Below are 20,212 nucleotides of genomic sequence, written 5' to 3'. Positions count from 1 at the left end.
TATACCTTTAGCCTCAGTCCACCCTAGCAGATGATACTGTGTGCCAGTATGCCAGTAGTGATAGCAGGGGAGATTTTCATTCAGGAATTCACCAGTTTAGGTGCAAAAAATAAACAAAGTAACAAGATCCACATAAAAATATAGCTGTAGCCTTTCTTTTTCTCATCTCACCTGAGGACTTATTGAGAGCAATCATCCCTTAGCTTCTTACCCAGAGAAATAAAACAGGAAGATAATATGAGGTTGAGACTATTTTTTTCTGAAGCTGTCTAGAACCGTGTTTCTCAACGACTGGTCTGTGGACCTGAGATCTCTCTGGCACAGTTTAGGAAGGCAGCAAGCTGATCCCTGGTGTCAAAAAGGCTAAGAAACGCTGGCTTGGAAGACTTAAAGACATGTTTAATTAAAAGTAATAGAAGATGTGTGTCCAAATTTCCTAGCTTGCCTCAAAAATCTTAACCTATGTATAACACTTCTCCTCCTTATTATCTGAATTGTTAAGGTGTGGGACTTACAGCAATTCACCCCCATCCCAGTGTTAATATTAAGCAGTTTATTGTGTTAGCAGCCTTTCTGGGAACCAAACAGGAGGAATTTATGTAACTTTAGTTTGCAAAGCACATACATGTATTCATGGATGGAACAAGCGATACATATATCTATACATACATATATTAAATGAGCTTAAATGAATGTGATCAGAGATGTAAAATAGATTAAAACACACTATAATAAATATGTCTTTCAAGCAGGAAGTGTGTCTTTCTATTCTAGGTATAAAATTGATTATGCATGAAACTGAGAAAGCTAATCAACCTATAGAAATAGAAACGAGACTTTTGACAGAAGAAAGTTATTTATGTTTATACTGCATTCAGAGGCCATTTTGTAAGTGAAGTTGGTAACAGATTTTCAGACTGCAGTATTCTATTAAAAGCTCCCTTTTCCAATAAAGATTCTTTTGTATATCAAGTATTTGGCAGCAGAGGTGGGTCATAAGGTTGATATTTTCTTGAACACTATATTATATCTTTCTCGAGGTTTCAGTTTTTAACAGGCATAGCATGCACTTATCCTAGCAGATGGTGCTCTTCATATTGTAAACGTTGGGATACAGAGCTGAAGATTACTACTGCACCTTAAGCACACCAACATTAATCATTGGATATTCCAGACTGTTCTTCCAGTGACTGATTATAAAACACAAATTTGATACGTAGATTTAAATTGAACCAGGACTGACTATGTTAAAACGCCAGTAAATATACCTCAGATACCAGTAGGAGGTGGACAGAGAGACGTGTGTATGGTGTATTTCCCAACTTTTTAGTGAGTTAGTGTCACAAGCAATTTGCAGCTAAACTGTATCTGTTTCAAAGCAAACCAGTGCTCTGGATTGTTACACATGAAGAATTTTCTATTGCCTTAATACAAGTCTAATTCATCTCTTAAATTCCTGTGAAACAGGTCCAAAATTAGACCAAAGCCTTTGCTTTTCCTGCCAGGAAAGCCTTTGGTTAACCCCCTGCTGACATCCCCAAACAGGATTTTTAGAGGTGATCATCAAAGATGGTTGGGGTTTTGGTTTGTTGGGTTTTTTTGTTCAGGGGTTTTGGGGTTTTTTTGGCAAGTTGTGGTGTATGCTGGGGAAATAGTTTAACATTACAATTATTTGCTAAATGCCCCAGTTAACAAGGATGAGCAAGACATTTAGCATGTCAGTTATTCTATGACCTGTCCACAATGGGGATTTTTCCTGTTTCAACTATTGGTGATCAATCACCAGTGTATCTGAGCCAATAAAAACCTGTAGTGCGTGGACAGTGTCAACTGCTATAAGAGCGCCTCGTGTGTAAATACTGGATTTGCATGTCTGCACTAGGGAATTCAGTGGTGCAGCTACACCAGCCGGGCCACTGGTGGCTGTAATCAGGACAATTCTCCGATGTAGACAAGGATTATATTTACTTCCCCACTATGCATGTATTTTTTTTTTAATTTCCCTAGAGTTGCCCTGACAGTCTACCCTGCTGTCAATTATAAGAATCTCAAAGCCTCTACTAAGCATAACTAGAGAAGGAAGTTAGTCATAGATGCTCAGGTAGTTGACTTTTTTATTGTATGCTGTAGTTTAAATAGATATTTAAATATTATTTTGTATCCCAAATGAGAGTGGAGGATTCACAACAGTACCATCATCAGAAAAAAAAAAACCTCTCTTTACTTGGGCACTGCTGGACAAGCTGCATCCTATAGTAATGGTTAGTGGTAGCTAGAATGCGCTAGAATTCTGAGCCACCACAGCAGAGCACAGAGCTTGCAAATGCAACTTTGAAGTGCTGAAAGAGGGAAAAGATGGCAAGCTTAGAATACTATATAGGTCCTGAAGTTTACTCCTGGAATTTGTAAATAGGGCTAATTAGAAGTCCTGCATATTTCAGATGTTCTCTGATCTCTGCTCAAATTGTGAATTTATGTATTTTACTGTCCCATTGAAATGAAAAGTTATGTCAGGCTCTGAACTGTGTAAAACTATTTAGCAGCCTGACACGGATGAAGAAGCTGACAACTGAAATAGCAAATCAGTTGCAATAATTAAAGAAATCTTTTGATGGGAGGGTCCAGGCTCCATACAAACTACACAAATCTGGTGATTAGGTAAATGGTTATGTTTATTTTTCTGAGGCTGGAGATAAGGGGAACAATGAGGGAAAGAGAATCTTAACAAAATATGCGGGTGAAGGGAGATTTCTAAAGTACTTGGGTGCATTTTTGAGTTCATTTCTCAGAAATGATGTTCACATGGAGAACAAGAACATAAATAAATCCATGCAAATTAATGGACTAATCTTTCATGGCTGGCACCAGCACCAGTGCAACCTTCACAGCAGGCTTACAGAGCTGGGAAGCAGATTACAGGAGGAGATTACAGCACTTCTCTGCTCCCTCTCCAACACTTAAAGACCAGAACCAGTGCCCTCTATCTCAGTTGAGGAGCAATTATAGATGCACGAAACAATGATCCTTATCCTCAACTTAACCCAACAATGATATTCACTCCCACCGGGTACTAGAGCATTGTCTCTACTACCAGCAGGTAAGACAGTTCTTGGAGATCAGAACTTCCCCTTTGCCCTCTCAAACCAAAGTAAGCTTGCCAACCACCCATCCTTCTACTGCAAGGAACCACAATTCTCATCATCCTATGTTCCCCCAACACTGATCAGATGCTAATCCTCAGGCATAATTGATGGAGTGGATAACAGACACTGCATTAAGCCCAGACACATCTCCCGCCACATTTCCAGTACACATCACCAATGTTCACAGCAAACCTGTGTCTGATGAGGTATGCAGCTAGAAGCTAGTGTAGGTAGTACAAGAAATTATTAGAATCCAACATAAAAGCTTAACAGCGTAACAGTGGATGAGACCAAGAGGCTACCCTCCTCCTCACCACGCACTCTGAAAAATACTAGGCCATGGAACTTTTCCAGATGGTGAGCAACATACTCCAAATTATTTTTGCCCAACTGCAGAGCCTGGTACAATGACAAGAACCCATGACTCTCATTAACAGAGTTTTGTACAGCTGTGGAAACAGTTTCTGAAAGCGCTGAGAGATGTCCAAATTGTCAGGTGCAAGGTTTACCCATGTTTTTAATGACTAGTGGATGCACGTGAAGGTCACCTTTTGCCTACAACTGAACTAAGACTGTCAGTGCCTCCATCAGAAGGGGAAAATCTACTGATCACCTTGAAAACATAGAATAATCCAATTTGGTACTCAAGAATTCAAAAATGAATAGGAGGATAGATACTTAGGCACTTCTGAAAATTCCCCTAGGCACCTATCTTCATCTTTAAGCACCTCAAGACCTTTGACAATCTGGCCCTAAGTGACTTGCCCATCATCATGTAGGAAGTCTGTGGTAGAGCAGTGACTTGAACCCAGCTCTCACAGATCCTGGATTAATGCCCTAACCAATGGAGTGGTGTTCGTCTCACCTCATGCCCACAAACAAAATTCAACCTCTTCCAATAAGTTTTCAGAGATAGGAGGTAAACATGGAACCATGCCCCTGCTAATACCTTTTAGACTCATTAGGAACTTTTGGCCCAGTTGCCCATCAAGGTCGTCTTATCTGCTTGTAAAGTCACTTATTCCTCTGACAGATTTGTACTTAAATTAATCTTCTGGGCAGTCAAAGCCCATATGTTTGCTAGGCTTTTGAGAAGGGGTGATGATTGGAGAGGTTTGGATTTATTTTGTTATCTTCATGATTTGAAAAGTTCTCTCTCTGAAGGTGGGATGAGCAGTCCTTTATATTTGTATTTTTTATTTTACATTTACAGAACAATTGCCCAGAGCATTGGATGGACCCTTTTTATAAATCTAAATAAATACTTGTAGCACTGCATCAGGCCAGTGATTTGTCGAAAGACCGATTTTAGGTAGAGCTAAAGTCCCTCCCTTCAATTAGTTTATAGGCTCATCTTACCCAAGGAAGATTCTCCAAAATAGAGAGAAATAGAATTATAGGAGGCTTTTAATTGCTATTTGAATTTAAAACCTGCCTTGTGAAAAGCACTGTGAGATCTTAATGTCTGCTCAAAGCAGACAGGACTTGCATATCTTCTGAACGGCACCTGCACAGTAAACTGTATAGTACTTGATTTTTCACTTTGGGATGGATAGTCTGCTTTGATCCTACTGTGATTTGGAGGAGTCTAGGTATTTTCAAACCTGGTGCTTAGACACCTTAGTTATCCCCTGCAGCTAAAACAATATTTATTTAAATGCATTTGGCCACTCCTTTACCATTTGGCACTTTTTTTTGGTTTTTCACTACTATTTTAGGCTTCTCGTAGTCAGACTCACTGTAGTACAGAAAACATAAGGGATATTATAATGAAGTAAAGTGGCAGGCAAATAAATAAGCTTTAGTTTACAATTTGCCTAGGGGCACCAGGAGCAGTGCCAAAATACAGTGAGTACTGGGATTTCTAAAGTGAATATGAGGGAAAGAAACCCTAGAGATTAAGAATATTTTCTACGTGTCTGATAGTTATTGCTGGATCTTTCCTATTGGTTATGTGGGTCTTGTGATCCTGTGAGCTAAAACAAGGAAGGAACCTAATGTTATCTTAAATCACTGTAGCTAATATCTTCATTTATCAAAATATCTTCACATAAGATGTTGTTCAGTATTGGAGCAAAAATATAATCATTTTTCAAACCCCTAAAATAGAGTCTTATGAAAACGCTAAGACAATTATAGCGTGAACTGCCTGCTGCAGTGTGGGAGGTGTGGTTGCTATATAGATCCTGTATACATTGTGTGTTGGTTTTTTTAACAAAGTAAACACATTATCTATCTTAAAACAGAATAATGTATCACTTTTAGCCATTTTTTAATGCTAAAATTTGTATCATTTTGGCAGCACTTTCAATATGGTGCTCAACTGTGGGTGCTGTCTTAAGGATATATGTTTTCTTTTGATGCCAGAATAATAGCAGCTGTACATAGTGTGAAGGAAGGAGGCAGATGCATAGACCACTTTGCTCTTTCTTCTGTACCATACTAGAATTCTCTTCACCTTGCGATGAATGATCTATCTTTGTTAGAGCAGACAGGCCAGCAAGGCTTGTGTCAAAAGGGCCTTTTCAATTTGTTATCCTAGCAGCTGGTTCTCTTCTATTGCCTTCACTTACTGTACATCTGGAAGAAGACTTCTTGCAGCTGGGAGCCATTTCATGTGTAAACCATATCCCCTGTCCGTTGTAGAAATACTCTCTTGACAATGAATGTCCAGCAAAACTCTTAATGAGTTATTAATTAAGAAATTAAAATATTACAGAGTTTGACATTGGGCTGTTGTTTTTGTTTGATTTGTTTTTGGGTTTTTTTATTATTAAATGTTAGTCCGCTGTTCACACTTACTGCGGAATCTTGCAAGGGGAGGGAGGAGAATTCCATTATATATCAGTTTAAATTGTTTAAACCTATGTTGCAGGCAGTAATGGTCTGACAATAAAAAGAAACAATTAGATTAAGGCGAACATGTACAAACTGGGGTGAAGTGCTGGCCACATTGAAATCAATAGTAAAAGTCCCATTGGCTTCAGTTTCTAGAATTTCCCCCAGTGCCAAAATTAGTCTCCTAAATCCTTATTTAGGTGACTAAATAAAAGTGGGCTGACTGTCAAGGATGCCAAAAACTTCAACTCCACTAAAATAGACCAGTAAAAACAAAGTCACTTTTATGTAGGTGCCTAACTCTAGGTACTGAGTTTTGAAAATGAAAAATATTTGTGACGTTCTTATTTGTTGTGCCAAATCTGTTTTCTTTCTGTATACAAATTGCTATTTTAAATATAAAACCTTTTTGCACCATTTATTTTTAAACATATTCCAGAAATATCAGTAGTTGTGATATATGAGAACCCCAATCTACTAAATGCTAGTTTTTCCTGTTTTGTTTGAATGGAATGTTTTGTATTTTTACTTACTGACCATCTGAAATCTGTCATAGTTCTAAATATATATGAGAGAGTATTGAGAGCAAACAAAACAGAGTAACTTATCTCTTGATACAGGTTAATTTGAAGGGAATTTGTACTACTCCCTTAATTTCTTGCCTCAGCAAATTGAAATTCTTCTATGCGGTGTGCTTGAAAGGAATCCTATCCTGGTTGTGTCAGTGCAGGCTCCAGGCACTGCATGTTTGGTCAACAAGCAACAGTGGGTGGTCGGGCTGTAGCACAGGACAAGGGCCCGCTGTGCACAGGAAAAAATGTTCAAAGGTGTTTAAGGGTGGTAAGGAAGTCTGCCGCCCTTCAGAGAGTCCGGAGGCTATAGATCAGTATACCCTCGCACTGTTGTGGCCTGTGAGAAAGCTCGCTATAAGAGACATAAAGGATGAGAAAATACAGTAACTATATTCACCTAGTTACACATGTGCAGAGCCCTCTTAAATTTTACACATATTCATACCATATATACAATAGTCTGTTGTTTAAGTATAGTCTGGCATTTTGGCTTATAAAGGAAAATTAAAAGGAGGACTTGTGGCACCTTAGAGACTAACACATTTATTAGAGCATAAGCTTTTGTGAGCTACAGCTCACTTCATCGGATGCATACAGTGGATCCGATGAAGTGAGCTGTAGCTCACGAAAGCTTATGCTCTAATAAATTTGTTCGTCTCTAAGGTGCCACAAGTACTCCATTTCTTTTTGCGAATACAGACTAACACGGCTGCTACTCTGAAACCTGTAAAGGAAAATTGTAATTCTTCAGACTGAAAAATTACTAAAACTGAGCTGTAACATGTCTCATTAGAAGTTGCTTTTTCAATCCAAGGAGAAATCATCCTCAATAGAGCCAAACTTTAATCAATACCTCTTCTGAAATCCTTTTAAAGAATTTTAGTTGAATTTTACTTGAATGACATGCCTGGTACAGTTTGATTCAGAAATGAGGCCCCATTTAAAGGTGGCTCAGAGACAAAATCTCATTGTTTATAGAGGAAAAAGAACAAATAAAGTCAAGGTACAGAGAATTTTACGGAACAGATGTATGCTGCAGAATAGTTTCACAAATAAGTTTTAAAATACAGAAATTAAGTCATTGTTTACAGGGTTTAAATTGTTGACCAGTTTGTAGACTACAGCAAAACTACTTTTTAAGTATATTGCCTGTAAAGCTTCAATGAATTTACAGATAGTAACATGCTGGATATACAGTATATATGCATAATCCATATTGCGTACTGTATGTAAATGTGTTTATATAGCATATACATATATGTTAATATAGAGAGAGAAAATTCTTCTCCCAGTTATAGGAGCATGCACAGAAGAATATATTCATAATTGCTTACTATATAGTAAGTGTATGTCTAAGTGTAATAGATGTCCTCACAAGACATACACTTGCTTTATATGCAAGGGCCTGATTTTGAGAGGTTCTGAGCACAGACAAAGAGTGTGGGTAAATCTCAAATGTAACCATTCTAATATTAATATGTTATGCCACTTTATCACTGTAAATATAGGTGATGTAAAATACATATTATAGTATATTTTATATTCAAATAGCATAGGAAAATATTAAAAAGTGACTTTAAAAATCCTGGAGTAATGAATATAAAAATCTTCAGTTACAAATTCTGCTTTATTTTATCTTTTCATGGTGTTACAGTTTGTAGCTATAAAAAGGCTTTAATTACATTTGCAGTCTGTTAGCGTGGATGGGTAGGTGGGGAGAATGTAGTAAATTTTAATTTAAAACTTTATTTTTCTGGGTTCCTGTAGTTAAATATACACTTTGGCACTGTAGTCACTGACAAATATGCTCTACACAGATACTGTGTTTTGGAACAAAATATTTCTGTGCCATCAAAGATATGATACATTAAAAAAAATTGTATGTCAAGAATGTGTATTTATGCTGCATATACACTAGCTAAAACCTGTTCCTGCAATGTGAATCCCTTAATTTCTTGAAATTCAAATATAAGATACTAAGATTCTCAGGTTAAAAATTGTAGAATGTGTGTGAAAAAAGTAAACTTGTAATCACAGTAATTTCTTTTGGGGTTTTAAATAGTTACTGAACATTAATATCTCCATTCCATACTTTGCTCTTAAAATAATTCATTGTGTTATATTCCATGGCTAACCTAGTACTTGTGCTCCTAGAGAGGAATTGAATATGGAAGAAAACTTGTTTGTAAGTTAACTTCCACTTTTCAAGATTTATGTTGAGTATGCAGTCTTCAAGCGCTATCTTCTGGTCAGTTCAGAGCAAGATCGGCTTTGCTAATGTGCTCCAGATGTTTATTAGTCCTGGAGGTATATATGTTGCTGTTGTTCCCTGCTGCTCTGTTATACTTGCTTATAATGTCAGACAACCAATTTAAGAAATTAGTTCGTGTTAAACTTACTTTTCCTGGTACCACTGCAACCTGATGATGTGGTTTCTATAGGAACAAGAGAGTATTCTTTACACTATCTTCTATTGGTGAACAAATAAATCATTTGGGTTTTTGTAGTGTATCAGTGGCAATAGAATTTTACAACTTTCAACCATATCTGTGTAATATCAGGCACGCTATTTTAAGTGAACTTGCCTAAAGATCATTTTGCAAATGGTCTGTTTTTCTTAACTAATTATGCCAATTGAATAAGCATTGTCATTTTTAGAGATTACCTATTTACAAGAAATTCCTCACATTTACAAGGTGTGTGGATGGTGAGGGCAGGAAATCTATTTCAATATGTTAAAGCATGGAATTTTCACTTTCTCCTGTATAATGAAAAAGTGGTTTCTGTGTTAGAGAAAACAGTGTTAATTTAAAAAATATATTAAAAAGCAAGTTTAACTGGAAATATTTATGCCAACTAAATTACTTTGAATTGTCTTACCTTCTTTTTCTTGACATTTCATAAATTTTTTATTTGTTTGAATCCTAGAAGTAATGTCAATGGAAAAGCTTATGCCGATACCAAAGAATTATGTTAAGCTTTTAGAATTTCACGCCTTCTGTGTTATAGCCTACCTCCTTTGGCCTTGGGGGAAAACTGTATTACATAATTTGTACTTGCCCCTTTATATTGTTTGGGTTTTCATTCTGTGTGAGAGAGTAAATTCACCCCATTCAGATTATTTAATTCCAAAAATGTTACTAAAATGTTGTTACAGATGTCAAGTTTTTCTAAAATTAGAATATTTGGGTATACCTTTTAAAAAAATAATAGGCATATAAGTTGTGAATGCAAAAATTTCATATCCAGGCACAGATCTTTATTGTCTGTGCAATTGCATATTTTACATGCACAATTAACTGTTCGCATTTACATTGTACATGCCTATTTTAAAAATGTTTGCCCTTGTATCAGACATATTTGGATCAAGAATTACTGATCTGCCAGGTCGCACATGAGAATAGCCAATTACCAACCCATGCTGGAGAAACAAGATTAATTAAATTATGATAACATCTCTAAATTTTCTGATCAAATCTCACAGCAGGGAAAGAAAGTGTTTGATTTCAGAGAAGCAATTTGTAGCACATACTTCTAAACAGGCAACTCTTGATGTATCTGGTACCGTCTCCAGGTCCATGACAAATTTTGTTGCCATGAGAATGTCTTACTGGCTACATGTGTCCAGCATATCTTAGGACTTACAAGTTACCATAGAGGGTCTGCATTTTGAGGGATGTGACCTGCCTTTTGATAAATGTGACGTATTCACTTAGAAAATAGATGAGGCCTTACTTTCCTAAAATGACTTTTGAGCAACCCCGAGATTTTCAGGGGTGTGTACACCTGTTTTGACAAGGAAACTAGCTAGGCCTCAGTCTTACCCTAGGAAGTCTTATTGCCCTAAACACAGACATTCTGTACCTCCAAGAAAGCATCGACGAGGAAAACATTGACTTGCCATGCATAATCTTCACACCTGACAGCATTCTCAAGGCAGCAAATTTTACTCCTCAGTTGGGAACTGTGAATGACTTCTAATAGAGTATCTTATTATTTCAGCCCCATTTGGAGAGCATCTCTTTCATTTTCATGGGGTTTAGAGTACCATAATGATAGACTGTTGGGCTACGGAGGTAGTAGAAGTGGGATATTCCATTCAGTTCCACACTTTCCTCAGTTCCACACTTTCCTCATCCTTTGTCAGAGACCCCTTGTGACGTCTATCTCTTGGACCAGTAGAACAAGTTTCACCATAATTTACAGGGAAGGGGTTACATTCTCACTATTTTCTGATACCAAATAAAAATGGAAAATGGCGCCCAGTTCTGTATTTGAAGACATCAGAGCAATTTCATCAGCAAATTCAGGATAAGGATGATAATTATAGCTTCTGTGATTCCCTCCCTAAATCCACAGGACTGGTATGCAGCTCTCAACCTTCAGGATGCTTATTTATATATAGCCAGCCATCCCGCCCACCGAAGAGATCTAAAATTTCAAGTGGGCAACTACAATTACCAATTCAGGGTTCTGCCAATTGGACTATCAATGGCACTCGGGGTATTCACCAAATGTCTAGCTATAGTGGCATTTTACCTGAGAACGTAGGGAGTCATAGTTTAGCCATTTGTGGATGACTGGCTTACTCAAGGGAAATCTCATCAAGCTGCTGATTCCGTTGAGCAGATTCTCTGTCTCTTTGTCTCTCTAGGACTTAGAGCCAATAAGGAGAAATTGCTCTTAGTTCCCACTCAAAGGGCATGTCTACACTACTGGCTGGATCGACAGACAGCAATCGATCCAGCGGGGGTTGATTTATCGTCTCTAGTATAGACACAATAGATCAAATGCCGATCACTCTAGCGTCAACTCTGGTACAACACCTCAACAAGAAGCACGAGGGGACTTGATGGGAGAGCGTCTCCCGTCAACACTGCAGTGAAGACACCACGGTAAGTAGATCTAAGTACGTTGACTTCAGCTACGTTATTCACGTAGCTGCAGTTGCCTAACTTAGATTGATCTCCCCGCATAGTGTAGACCAGCCCAAAGAATACAGTTTGTAGGGGTGTAGTCTTGGACGCAGCCACGGCAAAAGCTTACTTACCTCAAAGAAGATTCTGCAGCATAGTAGAGAGTCAACTGCAGGTACATCCTTCAACATCTGTGAGAACTTGCTTCAGGCTTCCAGGGCACATGATCTCCTGCACTTACATAACTCAGCATGCCAGACTTTGTTACATGAAAGAATATTTGAAGTCAGTATATCCGCTCATCACATATCACCTAGAGAAGAAGTTGCAGGTCACCCTAGAAGTCCTATTGTCCTTAAACTGATGGAAGGATTCTGAAAAGCTTTGCAAGGGAGTATGCTTCTCTGCACTGTTACCATCTAAGACTCTAGAAATAAAGGCCTCCAATACAGGATGGGGAGCTAGACAACTCACAGACTCAAGTCCTCTCATCTCATCCGGAAGCTCATCTTCATATAAATGTTCTGAAACCAAGAGCAGTTAATCAGGCTTGAACAGCATTCCTTCCAGTTCTCAGAGGATTATCTATTTAGGTCTTCATATGCCCCCATGAGGCAAACCAGATTTAAGGGCAGTCTGAGTAACCATGAGGATTTTAGAGCCCTTTGCTGATTCGAGCTTGAAACAGAAAGTTAGTCTTAACCTTAACTATAGTAGACCTGGCAGTCTGCTATAATTTGGTAGCACCCACTTCTGTTAAATTAGTCACAGTGGAATAAGTATGGATAAGCACTTAAAGAAGAAACAACAGTTCCTTATCTTACAGTGACTGTGGTTCCTCGAGATGTGTTGTCCAGATATATTCCATGGCCTGCCCATCTTTCCTACTGCTACAGTCATAACACCTGGATTCTGTAATGGTGAAGGAATTGAAGGGTTTTTTCAAAGATCATGTCAATAGTAGCGGTGCAGCTCCACAGGCAAAGTATTTTAGTGTTCCTTTCCCTAGATTATTTGCTACTGCAGTGTTGCTCCCTGGAACTAACTTCACACGCAACTTCCAAAGCCATAAAACTCTTCCTCAAATTGGGCCTACAATTGAACATTCAAAAATCCCCTGAAACCCCTATGCAAAACTTAGAATTCATAGGAGCTCATCTCAATTCAGCAATGGCAAGAGCCTACCTTCCCATCTCACAGGTTTGTGGCTCTTTCCAACATAACCAATACAATCCAGCTCAGCCTTCAAACCCCAGTCAAGAATGGTCTTCAGTTGTTGGGGCATGTGGCAGCTGGTACCTTCGTTGTAGACCACACAAGACTACCTTCAAGGGTGTCTCAGGACTGTTTATTCATCAGACACAGTTTAAATATTCTACTTTCCATGCCCACCTGCATAAAGGAATCCCTCAATTGGTGGAAAGACCATCACAATGTTTGAACAGAAGTCCCCAAAGTTCATATTAATGATGGATATGTCCTTGCTAGGGTGCGGAGCACATCTGGACATTCACAGCCCAGGGCAAGTGAACATTGTAAGAAACCACTCTACACATCAATCTGCTGGAACTCAGAGTGATCAAATACGCCTGTCTCCAGTTTCTACCAGTAATCGGGGCAAGTACGTAAAGATCTTGACAGACAATATGTCACACATGTTTTGTATCAACCAGCAAGGAGGAGCAAGAGTCCCTCTCCCCACTGCGCCCAGGCTCTTGAAGTTTGGAATTTGTGCATATCCACCTGCATATGCAATCAGATCGTCATCACAGCTGCCTATCTTCCAGGGGTTCAGAGTGTGACCATGTATACACCCAGCAGGTACTTCTTCCAAGACCACAAGTGGGAAATAGATTCCAGCATGTTTCTCCACATATTCCAGCAATGCCTCCCCCAATAGACTTATTCATCACAGCGATTAACAAGAGATTTGCCAAGTTTTGCTCCAGAGGTGGGCTGGGTCCCCAATCCCTAGGGGATGCTTTTCACCTTCACTGTTCACTGGATCTACTGTACACTTTTGCACCAACTCCTCTAATAGCCAAAGTTCTACCCAAAATAAAAAAGGACAAAGCCAGAGTCATCCTAATAGTTCCAACCTGGCCCATACAAACATGGCTTCCTTACCTGATACAGCTGGCCATTTGCTCACCAGTCACTCTCTGGGAGAGCCTTTCCTCATCTCCTCTCCCAGGAAAGCAGGAAGATCCTTCACCCCAGTCTCAAAGCATGATTGGTCGATGGTTCATGGGATTAGAAATGACCTGCTCAGAAGAGTTAAAGAGAGTACTATTACACAGCAGAAGACAGTTACTCACTACATATACTCTCAAAAATGGACCAGATTTGTCTGTTGGTATGACCTCAAACATATTTCACTTATGACCTCATTGCTACCAAATGTACTGGACTATATCCTAACACTAAAAAGTTTGGGGCTATCAATGATCTTTGTTAGAGTCCACCTGGCAGCAGTCATGGCTTTCCATTCTCCAATAGAGAGTTATTCCACTTTTGCCCACCCAGTGAGAGTGAGGTTCCTCAGGGTGATCGTAAATCTTTTTCCCCCAGTCAAGCATCCTACTTCGGTTTAGGGTTTGAGTCCGTTTCTTAAATGCCTTATGTGACCACGGTTTGAACTGATGGTTACCTGCTCACTTCTCCATTTATCAATGAAAATGACATTCCCAATAGCCATCGTGTCAGCGTGATGGGTTGGGGAAATAAGGGCCCATATGTCATGCCTCCCTTTCACAGTATTTTTAAGGACAAAGTCATGTTGTGATCACACCCCAAATTTTTACCTAAAATCTCCTCTGAGTTCCATATTAACCAACCCATTCACCTGCCAGTGTTCCACAGTAAACCTCACCTAGATAAACAAGAGCCACTGTTGCACGTCCTTGACATCAGAAGATCCCAGGCCTTCTAGCTGGACTAAACCTTCATAAAGACCCCAAAATTTTTTGTCTCACTTGCAGATAGATCAAAAGGGTCTGTAATTTCTAATCAAAGATTTTCCTTGTAGATAACTGACTGCATTAATCCTTGCAATGAATCTCATAATATTCAAGCACCTTCGGACATATTAACTCTCTACACGGTCCATTTCCATCTGTATGGCATGTCTCAAAAACATGCCTATTATTACTGAAATACGTCAATCCGCTGCTATATATATGATGCTGAACACTATGCAATAACTCACAACTCTGCTTCCAATACTATGTTTGGCTCAGTTGGACTGTTTCATACTAGACTCGACTACAAAGCCCCCCTCCTCCTTAAAGTGGAACTGCATGGTAGTCACCTAGAGTGAAGCACTCATAGGGACACTACTTGAAGAAGAAGAAATGGTTGCTCACCCTGTGCAGTAACTGTAGTTCTTAGAGATATGTGTCCATATGGGTGCTCCACTATCCGCCATACTTCCCCTCTGCTTTGGAGTTCTCTACTATATGGCTTCATGGTAGAGAAGGAACTGAGGGCGGTTCACTCATACAGTGCTATATAACAACGGCACAGGGCTGACGAGCACACATGCAGGCCGCATGAACACTGCTATGAGAAATCTCTGATCAGATGCCCAAGGAGTCCAAGCACACCTACAGGACACCCATAGGGCCGCACATCTCGAAGAACTGTACTTACTGCACAGAGTGAACAATCATTTCTTTCTTAGGTTGAAGACATATTTTTATTACATAATTTTGAACCCAGCACAGTCCTTCTGCAAATGAAATTGGGGTTTCCTAAGAAAATAAATATATTAATAACTGTGTCACTGTTTTTCAGGCAATTCATTGCTACATAGCCCCATGCTAGACCTGGATAGTGATGTGCGTCCATCTCCACTCGGTCATCTCAGTCAGACTGCTTCGCTGAAAAGGGGCAGCAGCTTTCAGTCAGGTCGTGATGACAGTAAGCATCAGTTTCATTTATAAAATAAAAATCTACTTCTGACAAATCCCTAGGCCTGGTATATTTTACTATGTGTTCCCCAAATATTTAAATATGACAGAGGGTAATCATATTCATTGTTTTAGTATGTTGACAGAAAATGAGCCACCAGTCCATAACAGAATAATATATATGTATGAAAGTTATTTTCATATTCTGCCTTACTACTCTATAAAGACAGAAGTTTCTTAAAGGTAAATTGCAAAGCGAAGAGGGTGTGTGCTTATTACAAGATGGGATCAGTCAAGGAAGAGCCCACACAACTGGACAGTTATCCTCCCCTTATAGATAAGATCCTAAATAAAAATCCCCCTCCTTCTGAAGCAAAAAACATCATACCAAATCATCCTCCCCTTGCTGACATAAAAACTAGGTCCAAATCCAAGTCTCCTTTTCCAAGTTACAATCAAGACAACAAAGTCTCTTTCCATGTTGAGTTCAGTCTTTTCCCCACACATTAGGGACTACTTTCCTATTTTTATTATATCAGTCTGTTGGTCTCTGTAATATGAACCCCAGCTGCATTTAAATGTTCCCCTGTTACTTAACACCTCCAGGCCTGGTTCTGTGATCCTGTAAACCCACCAGGGAAAATAAGATTGCATGCCTTGGTTTTACCTGGCTGTCCATAGCCAAGCTGCCTGTTATCTTCCAGGAACTGGATGGGCAGCATGAAAACCAATTTTTTTTTAAGTTCCCATGATGTAGGAGTCTACGTCCCATTGAGCCCCGGGTAGTGAGATCACAGGTGGCAGAAACTTGAATTTGTATCTTTCCCAGGCCTTCCTTACAGGGAAGAGAACTTTTAGTCAGCCTTTTAAAAACTTTGTGGTAGGGTTGGGGGGTTATTTTGGTTTTTGTGTAAGGGCATATTCTGATGAACAGTTGATATAAAAATTCAACATCCACAGCCTTTCCTTAGAAGCTGAGGAAGTTACAGCTCAGGTTTCATTCTGTTGTGGTGTTAGTTTCTTGCTTAAATATCCAACAAAAGCAGAGAAATAAAGTCTTTCTATTTCTGAGTTAAAAACAAGCCAGGTAGGTAACAAACTTTGAATCTATCTTTTATACATCATAAAGAGCAGTAAAGGGAGAATCATTTTTTACTAGGGCTGTCAATTAATCGCAGTTAACTCACGTGATTAACTTAAAAAAATTAATCACGGTTAAAAAAATTTAAACGCAATTAATCAGTTTTAATTTCACTGTTAAATAATAGAATACCAATTGAAATGTATTAAATATTTTGGATGGTATTCTACATTTTCATATATATTGTATTCTGTGTTGTAACTGAAATCAAAGTGAATATTATTTTTGCTTACAAATATTTAAACTGTAAAAATGATAAACAAAAGAAACAGTATTTTTCAATTCACCTCATATAAGTACTGTAGTGCAATCTTTTTGTTGTGAAACTTACAAATGTCGATTTTTTTTTGTTACATGACTGCACTTAAAAACAAAACAATGTAAAACTTCAGAGCCTAGGAGTCCACTCAGTCCTACTTCTTGTTCAGCCAGTCACTAAGAAAAACAAGTTTGTTTACATTTAAGGAAGATAATGCTGCCCTCTTCTTGTTAACAACATCACCAGAAAGTGAGAACAGGCATTTGCGTGGCATTTTTGTAGCCGGCATTGCAAGGTATTTGCGTGCCAGATATGCTAAACATTCATATGCCCCTTCATGCTTCGGCCACCATTCCAGAGGACGTGCTTCTATGCTGATGACACACATTAAAAAAAATAAGCATTAATTAAATATCTGACTTAACAACTTGGGGGAGAATTGTATTTCCCTTGCTCTGTTTTACACGCATTCTGCCACATATTACATGTTATAGCAGTCTCGGATGATGACCCAGCACATGTTGTTCATTATAAGAACACTTTCACTGCAGATTTCACAAAACACAAAGAAGGTACCAATGTGAGATTTCTAAAGATAGCTAGAGCTCTCAACCCAAGGTTTAAGAATCTGAAGTGCCTTCCAAAATCTGAGAGGGACGAGGTATGGAGCTTGCTTTCAGAAGTCTTAAAAGAGCAAGATTCTGATATGGAAACTACAGAAGCCAAACCACCAAAAAAGAAAATCAACCTTCTGCTGGTGGCATCTGACTCAGATAATGAAAATGAACATGCGTCGGTCCGCGCTGCTTTGGATTGTCACTGAGCAGAACCCGTCATCAACATGGACGCATGTCTTCTGGAACGTTGGTTGAAGCATGAAGGGACATGTGAATCTTTAGTGCATCTGGCACGTAAATACCTTGTGACACCGGCTCCAACAGTGCCATGAGAACACCTGTTCTTACTTTCAGGTGACATTGTAAACAAGAAGTGGGCAGCATTATTTCCTGCAAATGTAAACAAACTTGTTTGTCTGAGTGATTGGCTGAACAAGAAGTATGACTGAGGGGACTTGCAGGCTCTAAAATTTTACATTGTTTTATTTTTGAATGCAAGTTTTCTTGTACATAATTCTAAATGTATAAGTTCAACTTTCATGATAAAGAGATTGTACTACAGTACTCGTATTAGGTAAATTGAAAAATACTATTTCTTTTGGGTTTTTTACAGTGCAGATCTTTGTAATCAAAAATAAATATTTAGTGAGCACAGTACACTTTGTATTCTGTGTTGTAACTGAAATCAGTATATTTGAAAATATAGAAAACATCCAAAAATATTTAAATAAATGGTATTCTGTTGTTGTTTAACAGTGTGATTAATTGCAATTAATTTTTTTTAATCGCTTGACAGCCCTATTTTTTACCATTGTAGTTTATCTTTATTCTTTAACTGCAAGTTTATAACATTGTTTCATATTCTTTTTATGCTGAATATTCACAGGAAAAATATAAATTAAACAGAACCACCAAAATATCCGCATGCTAAAACGAAGTAACCACAAGACTTTATTGCTGTCACCGTTGTCCTTCCTCACTCCATCTCCATGATTAAAATTAGCTTTCAAGCAATGTGGGATAAGGCAATGCATTGGCTTTTTTTTTTTTTTTTGTAAAATGGCTAGCACCCTCTTGGTTACTATAAAAATAGTAATAAATTCTGCAGGATAAAAGTGAAGATGCTATCGTTGCTTACATATTTTGCAAAGGACAGTCTGTATGGTGGGCTGGTCCCATCAAGCCCCTTGTTAGTCTCATATAAAAGCCTAAACTTCTTTTTAACTTTGTTACTAATATGAACTAAAACATTTTCCAGCCATACTATGAAACTGACAAAACTTCTTCCATAAGAATTCTAAAATAGTCTTACCCATTCCTTTTAGTTTTGTTTGCCTGTGCTACCTGATGTTCTTAGAGAAAAGGCTTTTAATTTTTTTTTATTTTTTTTTTTGCACTTTGAGATCCTGAAATGGAGGTACTAGTGACTATTATACTTTTCTTTGCTTATTATCCTTGGTTACATGTAGTTTATCTACATTTACATCACAGAAAGTTTGATATTAAAGAGCATATTTAGGCCAAAACTTGATGATGTTGCTCAGAGGATTCATTGATCCATGTTATTCGCGAGCATGATGCACCATTATGGCTGCAGTGAATTCTGGAAAAAATTCAAAGAAAGTTGAATACAAACTAGCTAATTCAAATTACATTGACTCTGGCTTGATTAGATAGATTTGCAGGGAATTTTGAACTATGGCTGCAGTTACACCTTTAACTCCACAATATCTAGGTCCTACAGCATACATAAAGGACACCATGCACTGATCTTGGACAGAATCAGTGTTTTAGGCACTAAAGAGAGATTTGTAGAAGTAATAGTCAGAATAATACTAAATGTATAGTTTGAGAAGAGTGTGACTAGTTTTAAAGTATAGCATATTGTGCAGCCACAGTAATGACTACTTAAGGTTGTTTCTATTATAAAGTAGATTCTTGAGCCTTCCAACTTCCCACCCCAGAAATCCCCATCTGAAATGTTGCATCTTTTGTCTCTTGGCAGCAGAGCTGGGCCTTTACGCTCACCCACAGTGTTGTACATTTCAAACATAAGCCATGTTCTTCAGTTAAATTCTCACGTGTCACACTAATATAGATCACCTGTCTTAACCAGTTACTTGACAATACCTGTTGTTTAAAGGAAATTGCAGGGTGATTAGGTCTACACGACTCAGTTCCTGAAAAAAAATGGGACAACCAGGACATCTCTGTGTTCTAGCTATCATCCATTGCTGGAACAGGCCTTTGGCCCATTAGGCAGCTAGGCATAGATTAGAGCAGCATGTGTGCTACCATAGCCAGGGAGATCAACATAGAGCCCAGTTTCCTCCTTATTCTGGCAACAGGAATAGGAGTTTCCTATCTGTCTGTCCACCACTGGAGGATACTGACTTGATTATCCAGGGGTTCTGTGGCCAGAATTTGCTAGTGTTGTGAGATAAAGTAGCCTCACCCCATCACCAGCCCAGTGCAGACTCAGATTGAGTCATTTTTTGAAATTGGCGAAGAACATATTTCTTTGAAGGTTCAAATATATATGTAAATTATATTACGTTACAATTAATTATTTATAAGGAGTTACAAGCATTTATGGTAGGACCCTTGTTTGAGGGCTGGGCACTGGGGCAACATGAAGATTGTTTGCTAAAGCATTCAAAAATCTTATTTCTGTTACAATTTATTTATGCCAGAGTAATGCTCCAGACAGTATTAAATGGTCACTGTGATCTCTTTTCAAGTGCCCCTAGCCCCTAAATTCCTACTTAGGTTGTTATCTCTTTACGAAGGAAGATTTTTGTACATTATCAGCAAA

General features: G+C 38.4%; 1 protein-coding gene across 1 annotated transcript in view; it reads left to right on the top strand.

The window, feature by feature from the left end:
* The window catches only part of EXOC2 (exocyst complex component 2), a 187,969-nt gene that overhangs the window by 73,866 nt on the left and 93,891 nt on the right, over positions 1-20,212 (top strand). Inside the window, exon 12 of the mRNA XM_074944943.1 lies at positions 15,265-15,390. Within this exon, the coding sequence (XP_074801044.1) occupies positions 15,265-15,390 (126 nt within the window). The remainder of the gene's footprint in view (positions 1-15,264; positions 15,391-20,212) is intronic.

This window comes from Natator depressus, chromosome 2, assembly GCF_965152275.1.
Source record: "Natator depressus isolate rNatDep1 chromosome 2, rNatDep2.hap1, whole genome shotgun sequence".
NCBI lineage: Eukaryota > Metazoa > Chordata > Testudines > Cheloniidae > Natator > Natator depressus.
The sequence above is the reverse complement of the archived record's forward strand: the minus strand, read 5'-3'. Positions and strand labels throughout refer to the sequence as shown.